The 22,681-nt window shown below is 44.9% G+C and overlaps 1 protein-coding gene across 3 annotated transcripts in view; it reads left to right on the top strand.

Annotated features, from left to right (window-relative positions):
- runx2b (RUNX family transcription factor 2b) overlaps positions 1 to 22,681 on the top strand; it is a 40,344-nt gene that overhangs the window by 325 nt on the left and 17,338 nt on the right. For 2 of the 3 annotated variants that reach the window (XM_053445768.1, XM_053445767.1), the window contains exons 2-4: positions 17,077 to 17,336; positions 18,793 to 18,949; positions 20,984 to 21,088. In XM_053445768.1, the coding sequence (XP_053301743.1) occupies positions 17,077 to 17,336; positions 18,793 to 18,949; positions 20,984 to 21,088 (522 nt within the window). Of the gene's footprint in view, positions 1 to 15,945; positions 17,337 to 18,792; positions 18,950 to 20,983; positions 21,089 to 22,681 lie in introns of those variants that run through there. The other variant, XM_053445769.1, reaches the window with a different exon arrangement.

Genomic DNA, 22,681 nt, shown 5'->3' with positions numbered 1-22,681 from the left:
TGCACAAATCCCCAAAAAGCCCCAAAAATTTTAAATCGCTTTCTTTCCGCATTTAGATATTCCAGTATTTACTCTACATGATGTTTGTAAATATTTTTGAAAGAGGGAGATGACATGTTTGTGCAACATACCCTTAGATTTACAAAGCAATGGCATTGCGGAACCAAAAACAAAAGCACGGGTGATAGTTTTGACAAATGTAAACAGACACTGCACCAGAGAGTTTACAGTGGAGCATTGGAACAAGATGTGGGGATTACTGTGTTGTGTGTGTTGGGTGTCTCTGTTATGTGTAGGGAAGAAGTATTGATTAGTTTGCCAATAAAAGGCCTGTAATCGCTTCCTGAAAATGTTCAGTCGCACTGCTGTCATTAATTAATCTGTGACGATTTCCGTAGTCTCAGGGGAACGTTTAACCGACAAAAATGAATTCACTTTGAGCCAGAAGTTGCTCCATGTCCACTTCCATATAATGAATTTGTAATTAAAGCGCTGTAATAATTCATTCGGACTCTGAACAATCACTTTGATCTGACCCGACTTGCTCCTTTTCTGTAGATAAGAAGGTTTGACTCTAGATATATTCTTATTCTATGATCGGAATTGTGTGTACATGTAACAAAACCCACTGACACAAGTTTTCTTTATATTAAAAATATTAGTTTTTTCATAGATTTGCACAACTACAATGTTGAGTTAAATTTAATCTTTATATCCATTTATTCTTTATTTGTGCAAACCTTTAAACAACATTCTCCTTTGCTCGCACACTGGAACTATAGGGAAACGACCACAATTTATTCAAGACCTGTGAACGGTGGCCGTGTCAACTTCGTGATTTTCAATTATCCGTGAAGGCTCATCTGCTTGTTCCAGCTTTTGGTTTGGCTGCGTTCTACTGTGACAACTTCTTTAAAAAAAAATCTAATTTAATCAGCTAAAATGGACGATGTTTCAGGTTTGCCAGAATAAATTTCAAATTCAAACAAACATTGTCATTTCCTTGCGACACAAGAAATTGAAAAGCTGAGTTTAGGACCCCCCCCCCCCCCCCCCCACTCTCTCTCTCTCTCTCTTATTTCGGTCCATAGCCTCCACTCCTCTGTCCAAATCAGATGTGTAAAAGATGTTTTTTAAGAAGCCGCTCCGTGGTCAGACACAGCTGTTCTGGGCTCCCGCTCCGCACAGAAGCAGGGCTGGCTCCTAATACGCACTGAAAGCCGCGGAGAGAGCGGGCGTCTTCCACCAATCACCACCACCTATTACCACGTTAACCCCCTGACCTCGCGCTGGGTCTCCGGGGTCGGAGCGCAGGAGCGGAGAGGAGCAGCGTGGCAGGAAATTGAAAGCATACTGTAGTGGAGAGGCAGAGATGGACAGAGAGGAGCAGATGTTCAAGTGGAGGGGAGACATTAGAGGGGAGATAATCACCGATCGATTCTCATATTAAATATTGTTGATTGATATTGGGCTACGGCATATTGATGTTGCCCCTGCTTGCGAACATCTGGGTAGTAAATCTGTCAGTGCAACCACAAAAAGTCCCCTCGACAGTGTAATTTGATTTTGCAAGACCTCCAGCGCTTTCTGTTGTATTTCTAATTTAAAGTAAATAAATGTAGTGTGCTGTACTGTATAAAGACTGGTAAAAAATTCGGGAACAGCATCTTAAATGTTTATGTTTTTGATCAAACAAAAAAGGATGTGATTTTCAGGGTTGAAGTGAGTTAACACTATTTCAATTGATATATTTCTGTGTTTTAATCTTGATTCTTAACATTAAATCTATTTGTTGGACAAAACATTGAGTATAACTAATCTTACGTCCTGGATTTTGGGTTGATTTCATATATTTTGTTTAACTTCTCCCCGTGCTGTGTTTCCCCTGGATCCTTTAGTCTGGCATCGGCCAGTTTGCTTCGGCCACAAGTTACAAAATATCGTTTTGTTTGTTAAAAGGCCACACGTCTCTCTATCCCCTCTGTAAAGTTGTACGAAGGACATTTTTAATTTAGGGGGCTGAGCGCACATTACCAGCGATGAGCCGACTTGAGGGAGCGAGGAAAATGTTCCAAGTCGAAAAAAAAAAAAAAATAGGGTCTCATTAAAATTTATCTTGGCATTTACATCAAGCAATTTTCATTTAATTGGCTCAAATACATTTCTTTTATAACTCCTCATCCTGGCACATCAGATGGAGAGGGCAGAGTAATCTTCAACATGTGTGGCACCCACTCAACCACCGTGCCTCTCTGGGGAACATTTAAGTGCCTATTTTCTCTATTACAAACTTAATTACATATAGACAATTAAGTCATGGGAGCAATTATTGTTCAGTAGGGAGAGACAGAAAAAAAAAGTGCTTACACAGACGAACCCAAATCAACACGATCAAAAGGATCGCGGGTTGATGTGGGTAAATATCTGAAAACTCCGGAGCGGAAAAACTTTCCCCGAAAGAAAATCTCCGATAATTTGCAGGGAAACCGTATATGTATTTGAGAAAGGCAGCTTCTGTTGCATAAGTGTTGCTTTAGATCTAACCACAGGCCTGCTTCTTGGAGACATCTTAAAAGTGAACCAGACATCCCCCCCTGCTTCCCCCACAGCCGGGGGGGGGGGGAACGTGAAGCCCACTCATCAATAGGTAATTTGAAAGAGCCGGGGGGTGGGGGGGGGAATCTGAGCGTTTCACTGGCTGCTACTGTGCTGAGAAGACTCTTCCCTTAACTCCACGCTAAAAGGAACTCTATTTAGCGATGCTTAATTGTACCTCTGAGGCAAACATGTTATTTAATCCCAGCAGGGTCATATTGATGGAGTGAAATGGCGCTGTGTGTTTTTGCGAGCCGTACCAGCTATTAGGACTTATTAGTGCTGGGGGTGCACATTAGTCTACGCTATTCCTACGAGTAATCAAGGAAGTGCAGCGTGTTGATGTGATCAGTGTTTAATCAGAGATTAATTGGTCTTTATTTTCACTCCAGAGTAGTGAGGCTGAATGGCGGGTGGATTAGGGCCCTAAAGAGGCTGGAGGTAGTTGTTAAGGTCCAAATGAGAGTGTCATGAGAAAACCATAACCTGTGATTTTCATGGAACTCAAACGCGTCTTTCCCACTGGTTAAGATGTGAAAGTAGTGGAGAAAGTTGTGCTTGAAGTTGGACATATAATGCTTGTGTTTGATCCGTTATATCTGAAATGCTGATTCAAATATTGCAGAAAATAAGAATAGCCTTGACTCCGGGGCTTTTTGTCTTTTCTAGTGTCGACTTGCAAACTGTAGTTGTCCCAGAATGACTGATTCGTCCACACAATCGTCGTCTCCTCCTTCTAAATGAAGCAGCGAGGAGCTATGAAAACATGCGAGGAGAGGCGTGAGATTACACTCACCCCTGTAATATGGAGACTGCAACAACAAGCACTGAGCTGAGTGTAAATACTTACAAGGCACTGTGTATTATCGCTGCTTTTGTCCTCATATTCAGTAGCTGTGGGGCTAATTGCACTGTTATGACAAGGCAACCTGCCAGTGGACTGTGCTCACTCTCGGTCTCTGCCTGTTTAACGTGTTGATAAAACACTGGAAAACAATCTTCTCCAGGGAGCCACTAAACCCGTTCGTTAGGGCTGTGAGTGCTCACGTCTCCTGCTTTGGCTTTTCTCAAAATGCAAATGTTTAATTTCCAAACAGTGTTTACTCTGGATACTAGTCAAATTAGTGTGTGTTTCTTGGACGGCTCTGCAAACTCATGCCACGCATAGCTATCATTTTTGGGACGCACCGTAATAACCAGGTAGCTTAATGCCATTGGAATAGCCAGCGAAGCTTACTATTTTCACACTTAACAAGATCATGCGGCCCTTCATCTATTTCAATTGCATCACGCTGCGCGAATTACCGTTATCCGATATAAGCCCTCAGAGAGGAAGTAACTACCTAACACTTTGAAAATTGGTCTATCTTGGAAGCGGTTCACCCTAATGAAACAGAACACCAGTATTATAACCCAGATTCATATACCTCTGCTCTCGCTGTTTAATGCCCTGTCTTTCCTTTCTTCCGTCCAGGCATTCAGCTTTTTATTTTTATTCAGGTTCTTTAAGTCGGGAGATGGCTTTAAGCGAAGCTGATACGGCAAACTCAAACCACAGGAAACCTGACCAGCATTGTTTAGCGTTCCCTCGCTGACCTGCGGAACAGCCGAAGCGGCCGCGCTGCCACACTCCGTGTTTCTATAAGGGGGAAATATGGAGTGTTGAGCCTCCTGGATGTTTGCGTTCAGCCTGTAACGATGTGAGAGAGAGCGCAGCCACAGCACCTACACAAGGCCTTACCTGTTCTGCCCCTCTGCCGGAGAAAGGAAGGTTTTTCCCCTTGTTGGTTTAATCTTAAAGGAATGCAGTATCCCCTCTCACTCAGGCCGGACTCCCGAATATATAAACCTACTCACCGGCAGGTCATGCAAGGAGCAGCACGTGTTGGACATGTAAGCTGTATTTATGAAGCAATACTGATCGTTTCTGTGAATTAACACTTAATGTGCCCGAGTGGAAACATAGAGGAGTTAGACTTGGCCTAATTTTCAAGGAGACGATGAAACAAGATGAGTAAAGGAGCATGAAAGAGTTTGACACCGAGTTCTGACTGTGATCAATAGCTTGGCAGCAGATCAGTGGCGCTGTCTGAGGGGATAAGTACACCTTGTTACGACGTGTCTTCAGACGCTGGTATCAGTGCTCACTTTCTCTGAAGTTGTAATCCTTTATCACTCAGCACATAGTTCAAAAAACACTCGTAGAGGAACTTTAAATCTTTAAATGGCAGGTTGCTATATGGCTGTGTAATGGAATAATAACAGTTTGTTACTACTATGCAAACCTAGAAATGTAATGTGTGTGTGTGTGTGTGTGTGTGTGTGTGTGTGTGTGTATGTGTGTGTGTGTGTGTGTGTGTGTGTGTGTGTGTGTGTGTGTGTGTGTGTGTGTGTGTGTGTGTGTGTGTGTGTGTGTGTGTGTGTGTGTGTGTGTGTTAAAGGTGTCTATGAAGAGATCTGTCTGCTTGATTAATGCTCTCACTCAACCTGGCACCTGGAACTAATCCCCCCCCCCCCCCCCCCCCACCCCCTTCCTACCGCCCCTGTCCCATGTGCACTGTGTGTGTGTGTGTGTGTGTGTGTGTGTGTGTGTGTGTGTGTGTGTGTGTGTGTGTGTGTTGTGTGTGCACGTGCATGCATGGGTGTGTGCATTCTATACACTTTGCCGATAGAGGGGCTGAGGGTGGGTGGGTGGGTGTTGAGCAGGAGGTACAGATGGGATTGGGGGACTCGGAGCGGAAGAAAAGAAAGGTGTGTAGGAGGGAACAATAGGTGGAAGTGCAGTGAAGGGTATGGTGTGTCATTAATAACACAAGGGCCCCATCTCCTAATTTGCTCAAATTACCTGCCCACACTGTGGGCCCCCTGCCAGCAGCGAGGTGTGAACACAGCAGATCAAACACACCTGAAAATCAGAGTGCCCACCCATTCAGCAACGCCCACACAAGCCTTTTATGGTGGCCTGGAGTACATGTGCAAGAGAGGGGATGCGTGTTGATTCTTTCATGTGAGAGTGAGGGATGAAATATAGAGAAAGAGTAGCGCGCAAGTGAGACGTCCGGTGAGAGCAACGCAAGAGTCTTTTTCGGCCCACCTCCCATATGGCACTGTGGGGGTGGCCATTTACCATCATTGCCCCTCCTCTTCTACCTCTTCCCTTTCCTTCTGCCCTCTCCTTCTCTTTTTGTCCTCCCCTCATTCTTCTAGTCCAAACCCACGCTTTCAGGAAAAGGGCGATGACAAATGTGACAGGGCGCCAATGGCCACCACAATAATCACTGTCACCAGTGCTATACCACCTGCGGCACACACACACACACACACACACACACACACACACACACACACACACGTATAGAAACATATTCAAACGTGTGCGCAGACCACTGAAATTAAATATGCCCCTGAGATACAAAAGGGGCCCAGGGAGTGTGTGTAGGTGTGTGTGCAGTTGGATTCCAGCCTTTGAACTTTGAATAGTGTGTAGCTGATACTGACAAGTCTCTGGGGAGACGAGGGTAGCTTCTAGATCTCAAGTGGCCTCCAGAGAGAGAGAAAGGAAGAAGGAAAGATAGATAATTGGGATTAAGAACAATAAAGTGATGTGTTAACACTTTACATTAACATAACTTAGCATTAATAAGCAGGATATCAATACTTAAATGCTTTTAAAATGCTTGCGGATATAAGATGATTACAACAATTATATAGTGTACGTATTTGTATTAATTTCATAACTGTGCCCCCATAGAAACCATTCACAGGCAGGTTTACAATGTTTGTAAATGAAGTCCAGTTGAGCTTGAACCTTTTTTATCGATCTTGGAAGTGAAAATAATTCTCAATTCTTGATGTCACGAGGCTTTCAGTTGCATCTATTGACCTTACACATTGGGGAGGGAGTTGTCATGCATATAAAAATCATATTCAATTAATATATATACGTGGTCAATTATGACAATTGTGTTTTATTGTTAATAATTTGAACACAATCGTACCGTAACCGCAAAGAATGCCACGCAGGAAGTGAGGTGAAGTACATTAAAACACTTCAAATCTATACACAAATGCAACTATTGTGTTTAAAACCATCCAGCGAGTGTTTTATATGTTACTTATATACACTACAGAGGGAGTTGACGTACAGTTATACCTGTAAGGTTTCTTGTCATACAACTTTCCAGAAGCCTGCATGTGCTGCTGTGAGCAAAGAAAAAGATTGGAAAAGTTTCAAACTGTTTATGCTGGTACAGCAATGTTACCAAAGTGCAAAACTCCTCAGCGTTACATTTCAGCTCCTTTTCAAAGCTCCTTCCCCGCGACTGGGGCAGGAGACGTTCGAGAACTTGTAGCTGTTTTATGTTGATCCCCCCGAAATGTTCCAGTTTACACACACTCAGTCCAATCACGCTGCTCTGACAGGGAGCTCGGCGTGATCAAAGGGTGTATACATGCGGAGTGTCTGATCCTCAGCGGAGCAGGCGTTCAGTCTGGAGTTGAATCCTGTCACTCACCCAGACAAGCTGCCCTCTTACAGTCATCTGTAGTTCATTTTGTTGTCGCAGTTGAAAGTTTTTTTCCGTCAACTGTTGCGCTGTTCATTCTATTTTCTGTCTTTCCCCGAAGGAAATAGGTCTCTCTCTCTTCTCTCTCTTTGGATGGAGACCAATAACAGGCCTTTCCCGCTTCACTTCTCCTGATGCTGAATGAGCAAAAGAGCATCCCAGAGGAGCAGGAATATTTTATTAGAGTCATTTTGAAAGTTCCTCTCCTCCTCCTCCTCCTCCTCCTCCTCCGTCTTTCTTCCTCACCCGTGATGGAATTTTAGGATGCTGCAGCAACTCTGTGTGCTTGTGTGTGTGTGTGTGTGTGTGTGTGTGAGAGAGAAAACAGCTCACGCAGAGCAAAGACAATTCAAAGTTACAGCTAAATGACAGGCTGGGAGCTCCGGTCTTTTGAATTGCATTGTTTTCTTTTTATTCCTGCTTGGGAGGAGAATCGGTGAAAAGAGAAAAAAGAAAGAAAAAATCCCAATTGGGACAGAAAGCGAGCAGTTTGGTCTCGGGAGAATTACACTTGGCACAAACAGAAATAGCAGTCATTTTTTGCTGACAAACACTTCTTTATGCAAGGGTGTTTTTTTTGGAGGTGGGGAGTGGGGCTCTTTTTGTTTTCTTATTTATGACAAAGCTTCCATTGCAGCAGAGGCAGGGTGGCGTGTGTATACTCAGGGCTTGATTTACTGCTGTTTTTAAAGATGCATGAGAGAAATAAGGGAATGAGGGATGTGAAAATCAGCTAATTGAAGGAAACGTGTCTTCGAAATGATCTTTATAATGTTGACAGGCAAGTTTTTACTAACTGATCCGACAAAAGTGCCACTTTTACACACACACACACACGCATGATTCTACCTGCACACACATACTCGTGCACACTCAGGCAGACACACACACATGCCCTTTTTCCCTGCAGGACCCTGCAGATGCAGCAGAAACAGTCGAGTTGGTCTCTCTGGTAAACAAACAGTGAGAGGCTGCTGGGAGTCTTCACCGGGCCTCCAAATTATAGTCTGGTTAACCAAAGTCTGAGAGCCAGCCCCTTCGCTGCAATACTGCAAATACACACCCGCATCACATGCATAGGCGCACATATACACATGACCTGTGCACATTACAGCCACTATAAGAGGCATAGTTAAAAAGCACATATACAATCAGGTTCTAATGGCACTGCAGTTGAGCCAAGGGCAAAAGGTTTTATAGACAGGAGAGAGACTGCGAGGGAAGCACACCCCGAGGGCCCATCATAAATATTACCCAATCACCAGGCTCGCAGTGTGAGATGATTACTGATGAAAAATAATCGCTTACAATAGGTTTAATGTTTATAGAGTTTAACCCTGTATACCTGTTTTTATGATTTTAAGTGTGTTTTACAGGTAGATGAATGGAGAGTTGAGTGATAATGCTCAGTGGCAGGAAAGATGCTGAATTTGGGATAAGACTTCTTCAACATTAGTTCAGTGAGCCGAGGTTGGGTTGTTTAGCGCCTCTTTAATTGCCTGTAAATGAGTTCTGCAACTACTGGGAACGGTTCTCAGTCTCCTGAGGACACAAGAATATATCAGAGTGATCTATGACGCCATAAAACCCACTTAAAACTTTTAAGATGATCAGTTCTCGTGAAATGATTTGCCGTAAATCCCGTGCTTTCAGAGTGACAGTATATTCCGGGCGGACAATTTAATTGTCAGCCCGAGACCACATCCCAACAACCCCGTTGCCAGAGAGGGTGTTTTTTTCTCGTGTGTTTGTGTGTGCATGACGATCAAATTCTCAACTTTGCTATAATGCAACACCGCAGAATAGATTGTGTATGAAGGACAGCGTTTCACAACATAATTGATGTTCCTCGTGGGACGCAGCGAGAAGAGTCCTCCCGCTTAGGACTTGATTAACGCTCTATAGATATGGTGTCATCCGCGTTTCAGCGAGGGGCAGAGCACGCACGACATGAAAAGGCCCTGTCTTGGAAACGCCGGCCATTTCTGAGGGTGTGTGGAAAATCCACGGTCACAGGTCACATCATCAGACAATAGTCATTCATCTTCATCTTTTCGCTCAGCTTTCATGATGTTTGTCTTTCATTGAACCCGCTCCCAAAGATGACTGGAGTTGATTTGGTCTGTGTACATCTCAGGATGGAAGTTACAAAAGTGAACTCCGTCCATCCGTCTCTTTTCTGCCCCTCTACACCCCCGCTTTGTTGTGAGTCATTTCTGTCCAGTAGCTTTATAGGCACGGCTGTAATTATAGGCTTTGGGCAGAAGGTTTTAGGCAAAGGCCCATCTCTGAGTGAGCCGCATCAGCCGTGACACTCTCAGCTTTAACTCGTTCGGCACACGGAGCATCAGCTGCTGCATGTTAGGCCTCTCGACATCTTTCACAAGCCAAGGTTTCCTGGGGCCATTTTGACATCTGAATGGTTTGGAATCCAGTCTAGTATGTATGGCTCCAGGTTGCAGAGTTCAGTGCTCAGTGTTTTTGGAGCAGCTCCGAGCCTGGATAACGATCAGCGAGAGATCGGGAAAAAGAGAAAGAGAGCAAGATCCAAACCCTCGGAAGTTGAGAGTGGCTTGATGCACGCCCCGGGGCTGTGGCGGCTTGCAGCGCCTGCCCATTCCTGTTTTTTCATTTCCTGTTTATCTGATTGGCTGTTGTATCGATGCTGGACATATTCACTTGACTGACTGACAGGCGAGATTACCCCCCAGAAATGGAGACGCTAAGAAACTTTTGTTTTTCAAATTTATGTAAAAACCATTCATGATGCACGTCCCATGAAGATGGCCAAACAAAACAGATAGTATATTAAATACATTTAAATGCTCCAAGACCAAAAAAATGTAAGGTATATTTCCAAGCGTGGGTTCACTCTGTCTTTGGTTAAATGTTTATGTCTGAGTTTAATTGAGCATCAATGACAGAGTTTTTTTTCCCCCCCTCCATCTGGTCCTCCTCCTCCGCCCCTCACATCGATTTGGACCAAGTGCACCTGGACATTCCTCCCCCCCGTTTCCACGCATGATACACAAACATATATCCTCGCCTACTCTCTCCTTCCTTTCCCTCGCCGTCGCCAGCCGCTCGCCGTCCTGCCTCAGCCTCCTCCAGTCTCAAAACGGGAGCAGTGGAAACGGAGCAAGTGACAGCCGATAGCCCCCCTGCGAGTGCTAGTCTGGGCCGCGGCCGCTGTTTTTGCCTCTCGCCGTCTAGTCAATCTATCTCGCCTGTGCGTCCTTACCTCACATAAATCATCCTCAATCGCACTGCACGGACAGGCAGAACAGAGGGAAATCTCCCCCTATAAATCTGGTATTAGTTTTACCTCGCATAATGAACACAGGGCTTAACGGTCCTGGATACATGAGAACAGCATGTCTTGCAGATGTACTATAAATATTTTGATACTAGCCGGCTAGTTTGCAGAGGGGAAGTAGACCAGTGAAATACACAGAGGAAGGGAAAAGTGTAAAGTGGAATGTTGGCCTAGCCGGAGTGTCTGTATTGTCTTTAGCACCTACAGAGGGTCCCAGTCCAAGAAAAACGCTCTTTACAGGGTTCCTGTTCCCGGCCGCGGTCCGGGACCACTCCTGGATACGCTGCGTTTCCTTAAAAAACAATCCTTCAAACTGGTCTCCAAGGACGCGGGGGGGGGGGGGGGGGGGCTCATTATTTGATTAATGGCACGATCAGACCTGATTGAGTGAAAGATGATTTGAAGGGAAAACCAGCACGCCTTAGGGACACTCCGGGACCAAGTGTGGGAAAGGCGGCTCCGGGGATGATGTGATTGGTGGAACGTTTGAATTAAAGTGAAGGGCAAATAAAAGCTAATGACACAAAGGCTGCACAGACTGGGGGCGGCCAAATATGCCTGATCACTGCACAAGATATTTAGTTGCAGTGATCTAACATGCACACACACACTTGCATACAAAAGTGGAAAAACCGAACTCCCCCTTTGTTGGCATTTAGCTGGCCTTAGCCCCGGGCGCTGTCACCCTCTCTCCATCAAAGAGCCACAAACACACACACACAAAACCTACAAATCCTCTTTATACATGCACAGTTTTAGTGTATGACAGCAGGTGGTGTGTGGCACGTCAACATCTGAAGGTTCCCTGGCAGACGCAGAAAGAGTTCTCAGCCCGAGTCGCTCAGATCTATCGCTGGTGCTCTTTAATGGCAGCCCTCGTCACATATTACTACTTTATTTTTCTCCTCTCCATCTCCCAGCCCACAGAAGTTCCTTTTTTGTTCCTATTTTTAAGTACAAGTGATCTCAATTAGGGACCTCCATGAAGGCAGTAGGCGGCAGACAGTCAGAGCAATAAGAGCAGAGAGGAAATTGTCTTTATACCCCTCTCTCCCTCCCTCTCTACCCTCCTGCCACAAGCAGTGAGCAGCCGCCCCCTCCATGTCTCCATCTCTTTCCATGCTGCTCACTGCCATTTTTTAAGAAAAGTCAGACAAACTCGCTCTGCATCTCTATGTGTTGCAGTATAAATCCCTTAAACTCTATATACACGGCCGCTCCAGGGGCCAAAGTCAAAAAAATCGAATACGAATCTTGGACAAGCCTCCATTAAAATGGTTGCTCTGGGACACACACACACACACACACACACACACACACACACACACACACACACCACAGAACGTGCCGTCCTCATCCTAAAAGTTCACAGTGATGTCACGGGCTCGGTGACAAACAGTCATTAAGGGCTTAGCTGTGATCTGGGATCAGTGCGTGAATGTGAGTCGGCGAGGCTGTGTCGATGAGGTCACGAGGAGTAAAGTTTCTGCCCTATCGTCATCCTCCGCTGTCTAGCTGGTTCACTAATTCATATGCCCGGTTGGCCTGGCTACACACCAGAGTGCAACTGACCGGCAGGCTAGATTTGTGGCTGCGTGTCTGTTCTTTGGGTATTGATTGGCGAGTATAGACTGGATACTTGGCTGTTCCGCTGCCTCGCCTGGTGGGCTTGCTGATTGGTCCACTGGCAAGCCGCTTGGGCTGGTGGTCTGCCAAACATGGAAACATCCCGTTAGAGCTGCAGCAGTCTGGGCCTCGTCACAGCCCTCCTCTAGAAAGCTATAATTAAGTGTCTTGAAAAATGCACCACTGTGAAATGGAGCCTTAATCCTGAGTGGCTGTACTTTTCCTCTTGAATGATGAGAGTATGCGCTTGTGAAAAAGAGGAGGAAGGAGGAAGAGCGGTGCGGAGAGACAGCAAAGTTTTTTCACTTTAGTGTTGTTGTTGTTTTTCTATAAAAAGGTGTGTTCGTGTGCATGAGTCCATACACTTGGGTGTGTCGTGCTTGAACTGTTGCATCAAGCTCTTGTTTAACTTTTTTGCATCAACACCGGGCTCTGTGTCGTGTAATCTTCCCTAATGAGGTGTTGTTAATAGTGAATATAAACAGGGTCTAAGTGTGTGTTTCTGTGAAAATCAAAGAGCAGGAGTGATGTAAAGACACGGAGTGATTCTGCCCAGTTTGTTTGCTGACATTATAGACAGATGTGTGTGTGTGTGCGTCTTTTTGTGTATGTGCTCATATTAGCGCTTCACACAGTCGCTGTCATTCCAAGTGGGAACGAGAACAAAAAACTTTTTTTCTGTACGCTTGATATCTCGACAGGAAAATTTGTCGGAGCGTCAGCCGAGTCTGATTTTTATTGAAAACAAATAATCGAAACTGAGAGGCAGAAATACAATATAACCATAAATCATAAAACGCAAATCCTGCTCAATGTGGTATACTGCGGTTCTTCCCTGTTAGTGACTTCTCCTACTGTGCAATGACTCCGAGCCAGTGTAACACAGTAGATGAATAGTCCCAGAGCCGGGAGAGACGATCCAGCTGTGCAGCAGGCCAGCAGCAGCCGCACTGAGGGAGCAGCTTTACGCGAGATTCATTACCACATAATATTAAGTCTGATGCAGAGTCGGTCGATTGCCCTTAAAGGCCAATACTTTGGAAAAGGTTACAGCATTTAAGCTGAATTCAAAGCTGATATTTGGCTGGGTAAAAGCATTACGGTGATGGAAGCATCTTCTGAGTGAAACAGCAAATCCAGGAGCATTAACGCCCCCTCCCGCTGTCGGCCTCACATCTCCAGGAAATCAGACGGGCGGATTTTTTTTTTTTAACTCTGAGGTCGCCCCTCACCTCTGGATGACAGCAGCAGATAGCAGGCATCGTAGCATGAGCCGCCGTATCCTGTAGTATGTAGGGAGCTGGAAGGCAGATGCTGGACGTGCAACAGGGAGGAAAAGCAGAGTCAGATGGGGCAAACACTCTTTGATGAGCGGGGTCTTGTCAAGACGATACGCCGGGGTGGAGGGGGCGGGGGGGGGGTTCAGAGGTGGGAAAAATCAAGGGGTTCCTCCTGCTGCTGCCTCTGATGGGACGACAACGCAGAGGACCAGTAAAAAAGTGCGACGGAGGAAGTGAAATTGTACCAACTCTTTCTTTTTAGTCAAGCAAAGACTGTAAGAAAATTACATTTAAATTGTAATCTGAAGAATAGCAATGTCAAACACATATGCGTCCAAAATAATTAGGCTGACTAACTTGATTGACTCGGCGTGAGCTATTATTTCATCCCCTAACGTCTCCTAAATTAGATTTCACTACAACATCAGGAGGTTTTCCACATTACTGCAAACGTAGTGAGCGCTGAAGAAGAAAAAAAAAGAAGATAATATCAGAGGTGAAACTTAACTCTGTTGGAATAACTAGCTTCACGGTTCCTGCAAGGAAATGTTTATCACTATTACAGATTTAATTACTACTATTCACATTTATTCATCCATGAGTTGTTAGCTGATCTTTGAGAATGTTGGACAATGTGAACCATATTTCTGGTGTTTGGGGCACATGGAGGGGAAGTGTAACTCAATCACTCTTTTTTTTCTTCCTTTCTTTTCCCCCTCCCTGTCCACATGACGAGGTGCCAGATGCGTGTCAGTGCTTTCAGACTTTATATATATCCCTCCCACATCCTCAGACACACACACACATGCTAACAGACATGTATGAATGTGCACACCCACGTACATACATAGTTATGAAACATAAGGAGTTGAGTTATTTCAAATGTCCGGGCTGCACCGAACCTTTTTTTGGTCTCTGCACAAACATCTTGTTGTGAAATGTATAAAGTTCTATACAACTGCAGCATTTTAAATAGGTTGCAAAAGCCGTGACAGGATCTAAACAACCAGGCAGCTGTGCCTCCCAGTAGTCACTTTTATTTTTGAAACCGGGCCCAGAGTATCAAAGGCCTTTGTCTTAAAGACTCTGTAATAAAAGCCTGTTTAAGAGCAATGGAAAAGGAACACAGAGTAGCTATACACATGCTGTTGTGTGATGTGGCACTCAGAAAACACTCATCGGGAGACTGATGGATAATCAGGACGGAGGGCGGGGTGGGTGATGAGAGTCGGCTGAGGTCTCACGGAGAGCTCACGGAGGGGAGATGATGCCCTCTACAGTAGACACAGGAGGGGCAGGCAGAGCAGGCCCTCGCACTGACTGTCTTCAGAGCAGCATCCACTCTGACTAATGCACATTTCAACACTGAAATCAAAGCTTAAAATAATTGGATTCTTTCATTCTATCTCATGTTTCACAAGTGGCAAGCTGTAGAACTGTAAAAGTGTCATTCAGGCTTTTTAAAACTGGATTTGTACCAAAGTGCGTGGGGTCTTATTTTGTTTTAGTTTAGCCTTTCTTCGGAAAATGTTCAATTTGCAAGAAAAATATTTTTGCATCGTTTATTTTGCATTGGTCGAGGAAATATTCTGATGTTTTATTAGAATTATAAGTAATGCATCGAAATTTATTATGTGCTAAATGCTTAGAGTAAAGTTACTCATATTATAAAAAGAAGCCCCCTGTGAATAGTTATTATTACTATTTAGTCAAAAAATTATAAATGACTGTTACTGTTGCATTAAGGAGAAAGTAACATTTTATTTTTGAGGTTGGTCAAGACAGAGCTAAGCTTAACTACTTTAAAGCAGTTTAAGTAGTTTAAAATACAATAATACAGGATTTTTAATGGTCATCATATCTTTTGAATGCTCAAATCGTAATATGCACATTAAAGGCTTCCATTTAAATATAGTAAAGTAAGAAAGATAAATGATTTCCTCGTGTTGTAATGGAGTATGAGTATCAAATAGAATTGAATGCAAATGCCCACCTAGAGTTCAAGTACTTGAAAAAAGTACTTGAATAAATGCACTTGATTACTTTCCACCGTCATTTTTTGAGATTCAGTTTTGAAAAAGTGTGCGTAATTACGCACGTTCCAAATTTTCCAGATGGTCGTCTCTTGGAGCTGTTAGATCTAGTTGTCTTGTAATTGAATTGAAGTCGTATGAGACACATGATGCTCTGTAATTGAAGAGAGCAGTTGGATGAAAGGAAACTACCGCATGTGCGGACGAGCACGCAGTGAAGCCCGTGGGGAGCCCGTGTGGAGCGGGGTACCTGTGCACCTGCACAGCAGCTCTCCCCTGCGCTCGGCTGAAACTCTACTCCCGAGACTCTACCTGACTCTGCGCTGGGCTCTGACTCACTCACTCCTACCTTATGGAGCGTGAGTCACTTCTCGACCGGGCTCTCTGAACAGCTCACCCTGTGCGCAGCGCATTGTCGGGATATCGTGGTAACACAACACGGTGGGGGAGAGGGGGGGGCCTGGATGGTTGGACCGATGCGTTGTGCTTGACTGGAAATGACCATCTCCTCCGGGGTTAGGAGCGCGCGGGACGGTCCGGGGGAGCGCTGACATGTCGGTACGTACTCCGGGGCTAAACTCTGTAACTGTGAGAGACGATCGAGCGGAGGAAAGAACTGGGGCTTGGGACGCAGCCGCCCCACGTGTGTTTATCGAAGGTGTCGACGTTACACGGAGACCTGTGCGATCGTCTATATAGGCGTGATAGATTATGGCGCAGGGAATGGATCTGACTCCAGACACCACGTGTTGGAGTCGCATCAGTGCAGTAATTGCTGAGCGCTTGAGCTATATAAACCACAAAAAGCCTGCGCACGGGAAACCCCGGCCTCAAAACACTAACCACATTTACGGCTACAGAAACTGGATTCGTTTTTCCGCCTCCTTCATCTCAACACCGATGATTTTTTTTTCTTCCTCTCGCTGATCCATCAACATTTTTAACCCTAAAAAAAACCAGCGAGAATTTTACGGAAAAAATATACAATTCGCAGGCGTCGCTGTGTTATAAATAGCTCAGTTAAAGTATTGTCAAAGCTTATCCCTTTGACTTTGAAAACTTTTTTTGTGTGTGTACATAGCCCGCGGGCTTCCAGAGACTCTTTCAGTCTGGCACAAAGACGCACCTGGAGCAGCGCTTTGACTTCTCACTCGAGGAAGACACACAAAAACTTTTTTTTTCAGCATCTGGCTCGCCTGCTCCTTTTTAAACCTGCCTTTTTTCCTGTAACTCTAGAGCCTGTTACGCGCTTGGACATTTATTTGATGTTATTTATATCCGCACATGAGCAGCGACGCCTGCGTTATGGCGCACGGACGCTTCTTCCGAGAAGTTTGAGAGGAAAAAAAGAACTTGTCATTTATACATCATCACGTTTTCAGGGGTTGTTTTTCCTCGCTGGAGAAGTGTATTTTATGTCCTTTTGAAGGCGACCACTAAAGTTTGTAGTGGAGACGGTTTCTGAGACGTCGGTGTTCGCTCAGTCCCATTTTCCATTGGCAAACGCGCTGAGGTTCGGCGAGCAGCAGCGGCGCACACTTTCTCCCCTGAGCGCGTGTGCGTGTGTGAGAGCGAGAAAGAGAGCAAGCTGAGGAGCCTCTCTGGTGCCTTTTTTGTTCCTGTTCTGATCGTCCTCGCTGTTGTGATGCGCATTCCCGTAGATCCCAGCGCCAGCCGGAGGTTCAGTCCGCCGTCCAACAGCCTCCAGTCGGTCCCAGGGAAGATGAACGATGGGAGCTCCCCGGGCGGGCAGCAGGACGCGGCGGCGGTGCCGAGGCTGCGCCCCCACGAGAACCGCAGCATGGCCGAGATCATCGCCGACCACCCGGCCGAGCTGGTGCGCACCGACAGCCCCAACTTTCTGTGCTCGGTCCTGCCCTCCCACTGGCGGTGCAACAAGACGCTGCCTGTCGCCTTCAAGGTGAGTCCCGACTCCGCTCTGTGTGTGTTGGAGTGAAAGTTGGGTGAACTGCGGTGTGGTTCATCTCTACTGGGAGAGAGACATCCACAAACTGGAGCCAAAAACGGATTAAAAAAGATTAAATGTGAAGTGCAGGATTGTTCTCTGAGCAACTTAAATTGATTTCATGCCGTTGCATGCCGCGATGTTAGGTCAGTTTTGTTTATTATTCTCTTGCCTTTGTCACATTCGACATTATTTCTCCTGTATTTATAAATTTCTCCAAAAAATACATAATTGTTGCAAATGTTAAATCCCATTTAACGTTTTTTAAGTGTGACTTGACAAGCTAAATATTTCAGATTATGCGTTTTTAAAAGAAAATAGCTTAAATTGAAGATGATGCTTAAAAAGGCAGAAAAAATGTTAGAGGTTTGGTTGAATGTAAAATAAGGAAATGCCTGCTTATATTGTTTTATTTCGCAGAATAAAAAATAATTGAATGTCAATTCATATTGTGAATTAAACTACTGTGACCCTATCATTCAGATATTAATATTAAGAATAAGAATAATTTTTGTTTTTAATGATGATTAATTGAAATCTTCTAAATAAGACAATAGTTTTCACATGTGAAAAAAAACTAATTTAAATCTATAACAGCTTGTAACAACCAGAATTAGATTTACTGTAGCAAAATACATTTTTTATGATTACACTAAATTACTGTAATTCGTCCTCACATGTTGAACATCTAATGAGCTGGAAATCAAAGGCAGAAAATGTTTATTATTAGATGTAGTTATATATTTGTTTATATATTGAAGGCCTCTGTTGACTGACTGATATTTCACGGAGGAGGCCCCATCAATTCAGAGACACACCACAGTGGAAATTTGTAGCTGTAGCTCCGGCTTCAAATCAAATCTGTCACTTAAAAATATATGTGTGTTATTTAATGGTTCTCATTGCGACGGCTCTGTAATTATTGCTGCTCGGGCCTGTTCAAGCTCTTTTATCTGCATCCAGGCATCTGAATGATAACACGAGGCCTTCACTGCTATTCTTTGTTTTGTTATTTAAGACAAGTATTTGAAGAGTGATTCACGTAATCGCATTCATCACGATATCAAGCAGCTTTGGTAGATTGAAATTAAATCCATTTATCAACATCATTAGGGGAGGGTGTGTGTGTGTGTGGGGGGGGGGGGGGGGGGCATGATGTAAAACAAGTCTGTCACATTAGCCAGATGAAACCGAGAATGAAACGAATGTTTGGTTTCACTCAGCTTTTAACTGACAGAATTGCTTTATTTAGTTTTCTTTCTGTATTTATTTGTATTTCCTTTAACCATGAGAGGGAGATAATATATTGCAGTTTATTGTGTAGTGATATAGTTCACCAGAGTTTGTAAAGTCTTGTCAGAACTGTGATAAAACTACCTGCCTAATTTTTGGTCTTTGTGCCCACCGACAGGTGGTCGCCCTGGGAGACGTAACTGATGGGACTGTTGTCACGGTAATGGCGGGAAACGATGAGAACTACTCCGCCGAGCTGCGGAACGCCTCGGGTGTGATGAAGAACCAAGTAGCGCGGTTCAACGACCTCCGCTTCGTGGGCCGCAGTGGCAGAGGTGAGGCCTGAAACACTGTGCTCCTTCCCCTGTACACTTCTATTAGTCAGAGGAGCTATTAGGTTCAGTGGTGTGGATTAGTGGTCACATTCCCTACGTGGCAACCACATAATGATCTCTCCAACTCGTTGCTCAAATCCCACCGCCCGTCTCCTTAGAGTGGCGACTCATCTTCCTGCCACTCTTTTTGCTTTAAAAGGAGGTTCCTTCATCTTGTTTTTTATCTTTTAACCGAGGTGAAACAGACGAGCCTCTGTCTCCTTCTTGGTATATTTGCCCTCTAGGTTAAGAAACAATACCAAGGACAAAGACGGGATGTGTGTCAGTCTAGCATCAGCTGCAGAAGAAAGTGTTGCTCTGATAAGGAGAAACAAGGCTTTTATTCATCCACTTCATAAAACGTTCACCTGACATGACCCAGTTCAAGTCAGGCTTATAAACATGTTGGGTGGTGCTGCAGGCCTGCAGCTGATCGCTCTGCACATATCCCCAGGCGGTAAGGCAGCGCTGCAGAGGCACACTGCTATTAGGCCAAATGGAATTCCCTGAATATTTGGCATTACCCAAGTGACTGGTTGCAACGTTCACCATCTTGATGCCTAATCATTTTATTTATGGCACGTAGGCTGTGTCGCTCACTCGCCATTTCCAAACTTTATGGAAATAATTTCTTTGAGACTTTTTATTGTCTACAAGTCTCATAGAAAACTGTCACCAATAATAAGTTGATGGTGATAAGAGCTGTCAGCAGCTCTAACACTGACTTTTCCTTTCAGTTTCCTGTCAATAAGGCAGGCAGGAGGTGGGAGTCAAAAGGGATGAGGGATGAGGGGTGACAAAAGTATAGAGAAGAGATAAGGCCTGGTGGCTGGAACGTGTTGCCACGGAGAACCTGCGTGCGTCCCTTTGCTGTGACACAGAATCTAGTGACAGGAAGTGACAAAGGAGCCAGGGGGGATCAGACTACAAGGTGTCTGAAATGAATACCTGGCCACGACGGAGATAAGTACAAACAGAGCAAACTGATAGGATGTTAGATAACTGAAGGTTGTCTATAAAGAGGAGGGGGGAGCAAGCAGAGATGGACAAGGATTGATAGTTACAGTTGTATAAGGTGGAAACGGTGCCACTGCTTGATGACAGCTTGGAGGGATAGGACAGGTGACAGAGAGCAATCGGATACTGTTGATAACATCATTAGGCTTAATAGTGTGCTAGTGAACAGGCTTGTTTGACACTGAGCCCAAATTAGATCGCGGGTAGCACATGACAGCAGCAATGATGGGAGGGAGCGCAGGGGGTGTCCCACTGTTATCGCAGATCACTGGGTCTGCAGCGCCCACATGGACCTCCCACCAGGTGTGTGGGACACCTGTTGCATCTGTGATGAGCTATCTCCCCGACTTATCTTATGGCTGCCGTGAAAGGCATGTTTAGAGTGAGCTGCAGTGTGGAACGGAAGAGGATGAGGATGCAGGCGGGTGGACGGCTGCGACTGAATGGACAGCTGCTCCGATGGGTCGCTGTAGGTACCTGCCCCCCCCCCCCCCTTCCAGTTTGCGTCTCGTAGCCTTGGTTTCGTGACGCGTCTGCATACCTCATACGTGAATGCTGCTGCTGACTTGGCGGCTGCGTTCTGATTCATAGCATTCCTCGTGCACACACACAGGAACAAGCACACTTGCACAGAGACACACTTAACCCCCAAGGCAGCAACTGCTGGGGATTATCGGGAAAGGAAGTGACTATTAAAATGCCTCTCGCCCACTCAAACGGCGTTAGACAGGGAGAAACTCTGGGTTACAATATATTGTCTCTACTGGTTAATGTTCCATTAAGGTTCTGCCAAAAAGCCTAAATAGAGCCTCTCAAACAGCCAATATTGTCTGTCCTCTAAAAGTCGATTTTCCCCAGTTTGTATTTGCTATTATGTGATCACAACCACACTTGTGACTTAGGGATGGTTTAGCAATGAATGCAGGTCATTGTCTCTGCAGATGGTATGTCATTTGATGTTGTTTGATGTCACCACAGGCAAGAGCTTCATGCTGACAATCACAGTATTCAGTAACCCACCACAAGTGGCCACTTACCACCGAGCCATAAAAGTCACCGTGGACGGACCGCGTGAGCCCAGGAGTGAGTACAACTGCACGCTAATACACTATGGGAGTATGCATGATCCATATTTCATCTTTGTAATGTGCCTTGAGAGGGTGAACATACATGAAGCTTGGGGACTCAGAGATGCAGAAAGCCTGTTTAAAATCAAAGCATTAGGAGTCTAAATTATGCTTATTTTTATTAGCGCCTCTGTGGGTCAATCTCCAGAAACACTGCTTCCTACATTCCCCACAATGCACCACAACAGCGTATTTAATTAGACCCTTTCTGCCTTGTAAATTCCCACTTCAGTCGAGGGCCACGCCTCGAGATTTTAAAGAAAGCTCAAATTTTAAGCCTCAAGACCAAGCTGAGATAAACATGATGACATCATCAGTGTAATTGTGTTTCAAATTTTTCTAAAATCTTCCTCCAAAGACCCTGAAAAGCTCTTTAGCGTTTTTTTTTTGCTTGTCCTTTTAACTTAGCTGTGGGTGTGTCTGACTGTGTAGCTAGCCAATGGCAGCACATGCCCAGCTCAAACGATGAGAGTGTAATAAAACGGCTTAATTAACTAAATAAACATATTCTGTTAGAAGTTGTGATTGTGCTAATAAGTAATCAACTGCTATTTAAGTTGACCACTGACCAGTGAGAAAACAGCTCAGCCTCCCGTGTGACAGTTTGAGAAAAGGAAGAGGAACGAAACGCGAGGCCGAATATTCCCAAGAGGGTACACTGGGTAGCAGAGTGCTAGCATCAGCTCCTTTTAATGGGCCATATAAAAACAACTGAGGAGGAAAAAAAAACTTTACTATAACCGTCAGTGCCAACTGGTCTGGCATGCAGCTGTTTCCCAAAATCCTCCTCCCTATTCATAAAAAAAAAAAAGAGAAACATATTCATCATACCCGCCCGGCCGCCCCCATCACATGTGGCACCAGGACGCACAGAGACACAGAGGAGCTGGGAGACAGTCGGATTAGTACCAGCATCAGTCTCTGTTGTAGGAAACCTGCCCTTGGTGCCAAAAACCGCCTCACACAATAGACATGCAGTGCTCATCAACACGCACCAAGCAACAAAGGCACATGCTTGTCCTCAAACGCACATGTACTCACAATCACACCCACTATTTCCCCTCCGTCGCTCGGCGCTCTTGAGCCATGTTGTTTGATCAAAAGCATTTCCTGTGCATCTGCCGTCCCCCTTCAGATGACTTTCAAACAAGTCCTGTTGTTTGGTGGCGAGCAGATGAGCCGAAGCAAGGATTTATTTAGAAGAGCTGAAGATGGTCTCAACAAAGTCTTTTCATAAAGCCTTAATGGATGTTAGACTGAGACAGTAAACTACATATAGGCAGAAATATAGCTGATGGTGTCAGGTGAGGGGAGGAGACTTTGCACCTCTATCCACTGTTCTTCCCTTGTATTTGCTCAATTTGTGGTCTGGTAGAAAGCTTTAAAGTTAAAGTTTGTATGTTTTAACTTCAGTCTCAGGACAGTAATTTAAGCAATAAAGACCATGTCATCATACGTAACCCCTGAACTTCTTTAGTTCGCCGTTAAGTGGTCAGAATTGCAGCGCCGGTGTAATTTACCCAAAAACTACAGCCAAAACACGTCTCAA

This window comes from Pleuronectes platessa, chromosome 17 (assembly GCF_947347685.1).
Source record: "Pleuronectes platessa chromosome 17, fPlePla1.1, whole genome shotgun sequence".
Taxonomy (NCBI): domain Eukaryota; kingdom Metazoa; phylum Chordata; class Actinopteri; order Pleuronectiformes; family Pleuronectidae; genus Pleuronectes; species Pleuronectes platessa.
This window is presented reverse-complemented; position numbering and strand designations above follow the sequence as displayed.